The sequence below is a fragment of the Neophocaena asiaeorientalis genome, unplaced genomic scaffold, assembly GCF_003031525.2.
Source record: "Neophocaena asiaeorientalis asiaeorientalis breed wild unplaced genomic scaffold, Neophocaena_asiaeorientalis_V1.1 scaffold126, whole genome shotgun sequence".
Taxonomy (NCBI): Eukaryota; Metazoa; Chordata; class Mammalia; order Artiodactyla; family Phocoenidae; genus Neophocaena; species Neophocaena asiaeorientalis.
Genome location: NW_020174565.1, coordinates 804,589 through 814,623, shown reverse-complemented (window position 1 = coordinate 814,623; position 10,035 = coordinate 804,589). Strand labels below are relative to the sequence as shown.

At 38.2% G+C, this 10,035-nt stretch overlaps 1 protein-coding gene across 3 annotated transcripts in view; it reads left to right on the top strand.

The window, feature by feature from the left end:
• Positions 1 to 8: 8 nt before the first annotated feature.
• The window catches only part of TRAPPC8 (trafficking protein particle complex subunit 8), an 87,375-nt gene continuing 77,348 nt past the window's right edge, over positions 9 to 10,035 (top strand). For 2 of the 3 annotated variants that reach the window (XM_024757948.1, XM_024757947.1), the window contains exons 1-2: positions 9 to 239; positions 6,341 to 6,535. In XM_024757948.1, the coding sequence (XP_024613716.1) occupies positions 83 to 239; positions 6,341 to 6,535 (352 nt within the window). In that variant the 5' untranslated portion in view covers positions 9 to 82. Of the gene's footprint in view, positions 240 to 6,340; positions 6,536 to 10,035 lie in introns of those variants that run through there. The other variant, XM_024757949.1, reaches the window with a different exon arrangement.

Here is a 10,035-nt window from a genome sequence, read left to right as displayed (position 1 = left end):
GAGGCAGTAGCTGCTGCAGCCGCAGGATCAGCCTCTGAGAGTGGGCCGGAGGGCGGGCGCCGCTGCTGCCTCTGCCGCGGTAATGGCCCAGTGTGTACAATCAGTGCAGGAGCTCATCCCGGACTCCTTCGTCCCCTGTGTCGCCGCGCTGTGTAGCGACGAAGCCGAGCGGCTCACTCGTCTCAATCACCTTAGCTTCGCGGAGTTGCTTAAGCCCTTCTCTCGCCTCACTTCTGAGGGTATGTGGTCTCCCCTTTTCACTGAGCTCCCGCAAAGCTGGGGCCGGGAGAGGGAAGTTGGGGGCGGGCAGGGAAGAGAAGGGCGGTGTTTACATCCCGGAGCCGGTAGAGTGGCGTTGGGCTGGGCCCCCGCGGTGTCTCCGGTGGCCGCAGGAGGAGGGGCCGTGAGGTGGTCAAGACATCTTGGTCCTAATCTCCAGTTTTTCTAGGCACTTCCCCGACCAGCCACACTGTTAGGTAATTAAAAATGTGAATCCCAGAGAAGGGCATTGAGACTGTTCTCAGCCGCCACAGGGAGGGAATTAGGAAGTTGCAAGGCAGGGCAGGGTAAAAAGATGCTCCCTGTTAGACCGATTAGGTCTTAGGGGGAAGACGACGAATCATTTTCCCCTGGGAGTTAAACCGGGCTTTCAAAGTTGTCTTGAGTATTATATTCTTTAGCAGTGAGGTGCATCCCCTTCAAGCGTTTTGTTCAGTTATTTTACTTTTTTCTTTTGAGAATTCAAACATTTCCTTAGGTATCCAGTATTTTACTTAATCTCTCAAGAAAATAAAAAGAATTATAAAATTAATGAAACTTGCAGCAGCCTTTTTTTGCCTAATGGACGAGGAAATAAGGACAAGTTGTAGTTAATTTAATCGAGATAGTTGGAGTTATGATTTATAGAGATGGAAAAGTCCTGAATTTTTTTTTCAGTTAAAAGTTTAATCAACGGGAGAAATATCTTTTATAGAAGAGCTGCCTGTTTTCTCCAGCTTTAGATTCTTTATTAGGGAAAAGTAAGTGTAATAATAGTCAAGTGAGGTTTAACCAATATCTTTACCTGTACTTTGCAAACAGAACATAGTAAAGTATAGGGAAAGTTCTGTGTTAAGAACTTTAAAATAAAAAGGTTCTATAATAAAGCTGTGTCAAGCCAACGACCATGGTTTTTTGGTTATGACTTCACACAAAAAAATGCTGTGCCATAAATTTATTTATTTACATGCCACACGTGTGTATTCTTTGGGAGAATATCTCCATTAATAAGTTTGCTTTTGTATTTATTATTTTTTTAAAATACATTTATTTATTTTTGGCTGTATCGGGTCTTCGTTGCTGTGCACGGGCTTTCTCTAGTTGCGGCGAGCAGGGCCTACTCTTTGTTGCGGTGCGCCGGCTTCTCATTGCGGTGGCTTCTCTTGTAGAGCAGAGGCTCTAGGCGTGCGGGCTTCAGTAGTTGTGGCTCGTGGGTTCAGTAGTTGTGGCTCACGGGCTCTAGAGCACAGGCTGAGTGGTTGTGGCGCACGGACTTAGTTGCTCCGCGGCATGTGGGATCTTCCTGAGCCAGGGCTTGAACCCATGTCCCTTGCATTGGCAGGCAGATTCTTAACCACTGCGCCACCAGGGAAGCCCTCACTTTTGTATTTAAAGGAGAGAGAGAGAGAGCTATCCAATAAAGCAAAGATTGGGAACTCTTGGATTTTCTTCAGCATGTACTTTAGCCATCCATCTCACCTCCTCCAGTATTGTCCTAAGTCAATAAAAACAATAAAGCGCGCTACATTCTTAAATTCTTAAAAGACAAAACAGTGCGTTTGATTTTGAGCTGTGTGCTCTTTTCTGCTTTGTTAATAAAGAATAATAATGCAAACACCTATACCTACTTACGTAGCATTTGTCTTTGAGTCCTCCTTGAGTCCTATGAGGTAGATACCGTTAATACCATTTTAAATTTGAGGACGTTGAGGCCCAGAGATGTTAACTTGCCCAGTCTTACAGGTGGGAAAGATTTAAAAACAGGCAATTTGATTCAAGACAAGGTGTTCTTAATCAAGTCGTCTTATCTGCTGGTAATATTTAGAATCACCTATTCACACAACGGAGCAGTGCTGTCCAGTAGTAAAATAATGTGAATCACATGTATAACTTTTATTTAGTAGTCACATTTAAAAAGGTGAAAAGAAATGGGTGAAAGCAGTTTAAGTAATATCTTATTTAACCCAATATTTCCAAAATGTTGCCATTTCAACATGTAGTAAATATACAACAATCTTAATGAGCTATTTTGCATTTTTTTTATTGCTAAGTCTTTGAAACTTGGTGTGCATTTTACACTTACATTACATCTCAGTTTGGACTAGATATGTTTCAAGTACTCAGTAGACACATGTGGCTGGTGCCTCCTGTATTGGACAGTGCAGTGAATAGAGGCAGAAATCATTACTCTGCTTTCCTTATGTAGACTGCAAAAGATTTAAGGAAGGAGTATAGTGAGTTGGACTTTAATAGGTCGACGGTTGGTGGAAAAGAAGAGGGTGGGCATTCCCTGTCGAAGACAGGGATGAGGTTAGAATGGTATGGGCAAAGGTATAAATTACGATTCATTGGTTGGGGGGAACAGTGGGGGAAGTCCCTATTGAGTACAGGATAGTAAGGGAAAATACCTAGATAAGGAAGGATCTTGAATTCTAGGAAAGGAATTTTTGATTTCATATCTAATGGTAAATATGTGGCACTCACAGATTTCTTAAGCAAGGGTATGGAGTTTTGGGGGAGTTGGTGTGGTTTATAAGCAATTGAGTTAAAAAAAAATTTTTTTTTAGTACAGTAAAGTTTTGTGTGCTACGTAAAAACAAAAGATACCATTATTTTATTTTTCAAAATATGTTCTGTAGTACACCAGTTGTATGTTTCCTGGAAAAATTTTGTGGTCAAATAAGTTTGCTTAATATAGCATGTGTTTGGGAGAATTAGTGTCATTCAGCATATGGAGAGTTCTGGGAACACCTGCTGTAAAGAGACCTTTTAAAAACTTAATCCAGTATTTCCCAAATTTATTTGAACATGGAGTTGATTTTTCAGACAGCTATCTTGAGCAACCAGTAATCCATGGGCAGCACAGTGGGGAATGTTGCTTCATAGTACAGTATTCAAGAAACTATATTTATATGGTAGTCTATAAAAGTAAGGTAATGGTAGAGCTGAATTTCACCCTGAAATTGAGATGTTATATGATACATAACATCACCTTTTGTGACATTATAATCTTAATGAAGCCTTAATATAATTATTTAATTCTGAACCTTTGGATTTTTTGTGTGTGATTTAAGAGCATTTCTCAGTCATTCTTAGCTTTTGCCTTTCTCTTTACTAAGTTGGTTTTGTGCTACTCCAGTATATTACTTATCTATTGTTGTGTAACAAATTACCCCCAAACTTAGCACCTTAAAACAAAAGCATTTATTATCTCTCAGTTTCTCAGGAATCTGGGAGTGGCTTAGCTGGACAGTTCTCTCTTGAGGTTACAGTGGAGCTGTTAGCAGGGACTGTGGTCATCTAGGGCTGGAGGATCCGCTTCCAAGCTCACTCATATGGTTGGCAAGTCTCACTTCCTCACTGGATGCTGGCCTGAGACCTCAATTCTCTGCCGTGTGGGCTTCTCCATATGTTCCCTGAATGTCCCCATGACATAGCAGTTAGCTTATCCCAGAGGGAGTGATCAGAACCCAAGATGGAGGCTGAACCCTTTTTTTAAAAATATAAATATATTTATTTATTTATGGCTGCGTTGGGTCTTCGTTGCTGCACGCGGGCTTTCTTTAGTTGGGTCGAGTGGGGGCTACTCTTCGTTGCGGTGCACGGGCTTCTCATTGCGGTGGCTTCTCTTGTTGTGGAGCACGGGCTCTAGGCACGTGGGCTTCAGTAGTTGTGGCATGTGGGCTCAGTAGTTGTGGTACATGGGCTCAGTAGTTGTGGCTTACAGGCTCTAGAGCGCAGGCTCTGTAGTTGTGGCGCATGGGCTTAGTTGCTCCGCAGCATAAGGGATCTTCCCGGACCAGGGCTCGAACCCGTGTCCCCTGCACTGGCAGACGGATTCTTAACCACTGTGCCACCAGGGGAGCCCTGAACTCTTACAACCTTATCTCAGAAGTAGTATACCATTGTTTTTGCTGTGTTCCATTGGTCACACATACCAGTCCTGGGATGTGGGAGGGGACTCCACCAGAGTATATACCAGGAAATAACTGGGATCATTGGGTGCCATTTCAGAGTCTGGCTGCCACACATAATAACTAATTTCTGGATTATTAGTAAGATTACCCAATAACTAATAACGTAATAACTGGTTAACCCGTTCTGAATATAGGGCACAACTAGAATAACCTTTTCGTGTTAACACTTCTGGATACTAGAGTCAATTTAAAATTTTGAAAGAGGTTTAATCCATACATGGCTACTTATGTTATTTGACAATTATGGATCGACCCTTCAAGGAAAGTACTTGTAAAGTACACTCTAAAAATATCAGAAATGTACCATAGTATTTTTGTGATTTTTGGTCTCTCTGTTTCATAGTTAGACCAGCTGAGAAGTTTCATTAGGGAGAGAGGCCTGCATATGTTTATTTAAATAATTTAGAAAACAATTACAGATGGATGCAGAGAATACAAGAAACATCCAGGTCCTCATTACCTAGAGCCAATGAAATCTTGTCATATTTGCTTTGTATCTTTTCCTTTCCTTTAAAAAGAAACATTATAGATAGAGCTGAATTCACCTTTTTACCCTTCCTCAGTCCCATTTCTTTCCTTCTTTCATCATAGGTAATCATTATAATGGAATTTGCGTGTATACTTTCTGTACATATATTTAGTTTTGCAATACAAGTACACATATTCATGCCACATATAGTATTTTTAAAAGATTTTTGTTTAATGTCTTTTAATTAAAGATTTAGAAGTCAACAGAACACACAGGAAATTTAGGAAGACAGTTTTTTTTTTTTTTTTTAGGAAGACAGTTTTCAACAGATGTAGCTTTATTTAAAATGTAGGCGGGCTTGAGCTTAAAAGTTTGGTATAAAGTGTTTTCCATTGGTGAAAATAACGTCAGTTTTTAATGGGTAGGTACCCATAGTCAGTTTTCCAAAAAGTGCCTCGTATTTGTATATGATCCATGATGTACTTGAAATAGAGTATGTTGTACATGCTGCCTCCATCTTAACTATACAGTCATGTGTCAGGCTTGTGCTGAGTGCTTTACACTTACTGTGTCTTCTAAGAGTATCTCACCTAAATCCTTCAAATAACCTTGTAAAGTACATTACTTTCTTTATATATTATAGATGAAGAAATTGAGCATGGGAAAGTTTAAAAGTTGTTTAGGGTAACCCAGTTAATAAGTGGTGGGTTGGAATTTCAAATAAAGTCTGACTCCAAAAGTTGGGCCCTTAATCAATACAGTGGACTGCTTCTTATAGTACCATGGCAACTAATCATCTTGTCTTATTATATTTATGAGAAAAAATACGCTCACATTTCCTTCTGTGCACCGTGGACACTGTCTTGCTACAGTCGCCTGAGAACCTGTTCCTTGGCCTTGAAGCCCTGAACCACTGGTTATAAATCCCATAGACTGAGCCAAGGCAGAGAGGAGGCAGGAGGTATTGGGTTAGAAGAAGGGATCTGGGCATTGTTTTTTTTTTTTCCTTTCTTTCTTTTTCATAGACTTTATTTGTTAGAGCAGTTTTAGGTTCACAGCAAGACTGAACAGAAAATACAGAGAGTTCTCATATACCTCCTGTTCCGGCACACGCACAGCCTCCCCTCACTGTCAACATCCAGCACCAGAGCAGCATTGATTTTTATGATACTAGAATAGGGGCTGAGAATGGAGGCCTTGCTATCGGAGAAGCAGAGGAAGCCTGCATGCAGCATTTAATTCCCTTTCTGCCCTTTTCCTATTTTCAGTGTTGATACCATAGACCTCACACTGCCGTGGACCAGCCTTAGGGTGAGGTGAGAATTAGACATTTGGTATGGATGGTAGTTGGTCCCTGGCAACTCTAACGTAAGAGGAAGGAGAGGACCTAGAGTAGAGTAGTTGTGAGCAGTAGCATTGTGGGAGAGGAAGGTTAGACTGTTTAGCTAGCCCTTTTGGTGTATAATGGAATGTTGTAAGTCAGTTGTATTCTCGAAGACTGTTCCACTTGGAATTTCTGGTTTCCAAATTGAGCATCCTCTATAAACCATTAACCCAGTTTATTATTGTGGTAATAGTTGGCCTGTTATGTTTTGTATAGAAATAATTTCAAGGTTTTTTCTTTTTTCTTTTTAAGTTCATATGAGAGATCCCAATAATCAGCTTCACATAATCAAAAACTTGAAGATAGCAGTAAGCAACATTATCACCCAACCACCTCAGCCTGGAGCCATTCGGAAGCTTTTGAATGACGTTGTTTCTGGCAGTCAGCCTGCAGAAGGATTAGTAGCAAATGTGATTACGGCAGGAGATTACGACCTCAACATCAGTGGTATGTAATAAGGTTTATCATTGTTTTTAAAATGACGTTTTCTTTTTATTAGAAAAGGTAATTCTATAACTTGGAAGTCATTCAACACTTAAGTGCTTGCTGAGTGCTAGAGCCTGGAAATACAATGTTGAAAAAAAAAGTCCTTGCTTTTGAGGAGGTTACAGTCAAGTAAGCAGGCAGCCATTCAAATAACTATGAATTATGTGATTTCACTTTACTTTTTCATAATGAAAAATTTTTTTTGTAGTTCTAATTGTAAAGTTAATACAAGCTCCTTGAGGGCAGGAACTTTGGCTCTTTATTTTATTCCTAGTATCTAAAGTAATACCTAGATCATAAGCATAATAAATATTTCTTGAATGAAAGAACTAAGAGTAGATAAAAAACTATTCTCTTGTGACATTAAGTAATACTGTGATTACATAAAAAGCATTAAGTTTATTATATTTTTTATCTTGCTTAGCGCTAAGTGGAGGAAATGTTTATAATATATAAATAAATATTTGATCTTAATCTGATTTGAATGATAAATGTTTTCATAATAGGCTTGGTAGGTAAAATTATGTAATACTCTGTAAAGTGAGTTAGCAGTGGTTGGTGTGACTCTTTTCCAGTATGAAAAAGACTTAATGGGGAGACATGGGATAGATTTTTAGAGGGGAAAGATTAAAAGTACATCATCTGGGAGTTCCCTGGCAGTCCAGTGGTTAGGGCAGTGCGCTTCCACTGCAGGGGAGCACAGGTTCAATCCAAGATCCTGCAGGCTGCATAGTGCGGCCAAAAAAAAAAAAAGAAGTACATCATCTAATTAGGATATTTTAGCAGCCTAATAAAATAATCTTAGATCAGTATAACTCATAATCTATTACTTTAATACCTCCTAATTGCATATTTAAAGATTTTTCCAAACATACAAAGAGAAATTAAGTGGCGTGTTTTAAATCCTGAAGTTAGTTGGTTGCACTTGTATGGTTAGAAGTATTTGTAGATTTATTTTGTTTAAATGTTTATAATTTTTCTTCTTTCTCTCTAATTTTAATTCCAGCAAGGCAAGTTAACTTAATAAGACTAAGTTTAGAAGATTATGGTTATCTTTGTAAATCAAAAGAATCCATTTTCAGGATACATATTTTAAGCAGTTCCTGGCATAACATGTTTTCAACATGAGGCAAAATTTGCAGATTTCTGGGAGAAAGCAGTGGAATTTGAACTGTTTCTGTCATCAATGGAAAATTGATGTTGAGATGTGAAGGGCAATGAATCAAGGGCCAGTTATCCAGTAATTAATTGGATAACTTGAATAAGTCACTTATTCAGAATCAGTTTTATTCTTTGAAAACAAGAGGAATTGGCTAGATTATGTCTTAAGGCCTCTTCTAGACCTTTAATCCTGTGATTCTATTTTATAGGGACTTTAACATTTTTATTATACATGCAACAAATATTTATTGATTTCCTACTGTATGCTTTGCATTGAGATCAGAGATGAATGAGATGCTATATATAACTTCATATATTAGTCATATATCTGGTCAATGATTATAATACATTCGAATTTATAGTATCTTAAGATGACAATATGTTGTGATAGAGATATGGCATATCCAATATGCCAAAGTGCTGAGGGGCACACAGAGAAGGATTAACTATCGTATTTTAAAAAAATTATCTTTTTCTATACTGAAAATATTTTCCTAATCTCCAAAGCTTATATACCTTTAACATAAAAAAAATTTAATTTATCAGAATGATATATACACAGAGACATAATGCTAAAAAGACTTGAGAGGAACAAGCAACAGTTGATCTGCTCTCTGCACCCCTGCCCCACCAACTCTTTTCTCTGGTATTCATTTCGTGTTTCTAAGTAATATTTTTATATGGCTATTTATGGCTTAATTAAAATTTTATTTATTGATTTCTCATTATAATTGATGAAGATTTAGCTTAATTACTCCCCTTCCTCCATCTCCCTAATGCAGTTTTTATAATTTTTGATTAATACTCACTATTTACAGTACTGTGACTGAGTATTCACTTCTTCACTGCTGAGCCGAATGTTGGGCTTTCAGTTCATTCTTATACAGCTCTTTTTTTTTTTTCAGTATTTAGTAATTGCTTTTTTAAAAACAACTTGCCCAGAGTTCTTTGTATTTTTTACTAGTCCCTCAGACTTCTAATAGCCTCTCACTCAGTAAGATTTTCCCCTTGACAGATTAATTTATGAGATAATCCATTTATTAAGATCTCCTTCCTGAAGTCTTCTCTCTTTCTATTCCAGGCATTCTCAATGGGGAATGATACCATCCCTCAATGGGGTGAAAATTTGGTACTTGGGGAGCAAAAATATTAGATATTATAATGGTTTGTGGCTCTCCAAAGTACCACAGTCTGTAAATGGATACACAGTGTATCTAAGTATCTAAGAATATTTTTAAGTATTCTTTGGGGAGAATGATCAATTAGAAAAATGTCTAAAAAGGCTCATGGGGGGAGATAATGAAATAAAAGTTTCAAAACACTGTTCTACTCAGTCGTGGTCTGGTTGCTTTCCAAGGCCTGCTCCACTGCTGCCTTTCTGGAGATTTCTTTCCCTTTTCTGTAGCCTCTCATTCATATCTTTTTTGGTGTATTTTGTTGATTTGGTGAAGGATCTCCAGCGGTTTCCTGAGAAAAGTTGTGTGGAAGGTAAAATTTTTGAGGAATGAATGTCTGAAAAGGATATTAGTAAATTGTTGTTGGCTTCTTTTAAGTCTTTAAGTTTTCTTCTATCCTATGCTTTTTCTTTCATTTGTATTATTTTTCAGTTTGTTTTGTTCTCTTTTTCATGTTGGAAACTTTCCTTAAATGTCTGGTAAGCCTTTGGCATTATTTTCTATTTCAAATTGAGGTATTATAACCCTGATTGGGCATAAAAAGGTTTGTCATCTTGTGGACTTCTTTATTGGGTGGTAAGGCTGTGAATAGGCTTGAGAGTTGCCCAGTTTTTATTACTCACAGTTCTTTTTTTTTTTTTGGCCGCACTGCGCAGAGTGCGGGATCTCAGTTCCGTGACCAGGGAGTGAACCCGCTCCCCCTGCATTGGAAGCTCGAAGTCTTAACCACTGGACCACCAAGGAAGTCCCTTCTCACTATGAATTATTTGGGGTCATTTAATTATCTTTAGAGAAAGATTCTCAAATCCAGTGTCTGGTTGCCTGTATGTTAGGGATTGGCATATTTATTTTTTTATAGTTTATTAAAGTTGTTTGGTATAGATAGTTTATAGTAACAATGTGGTCATGATTTAGTTGTGAGAAATTTTATCTAATTATATTACTTACATTCTCAGGTCCCTGCCAACATCTCCACATAAGGAAAGATTCAGTGCCATTTGCTTTTAAAAGTGGGTGGAGGCATTACTATAGCTGAACTCCTTAGGCAGATTTTAAAAAAGAATTCCAAGTGGTTAGGACAAACTACAGAAGAAAACAGTTTGTTCAAGTTCTTTCCCTGCTACT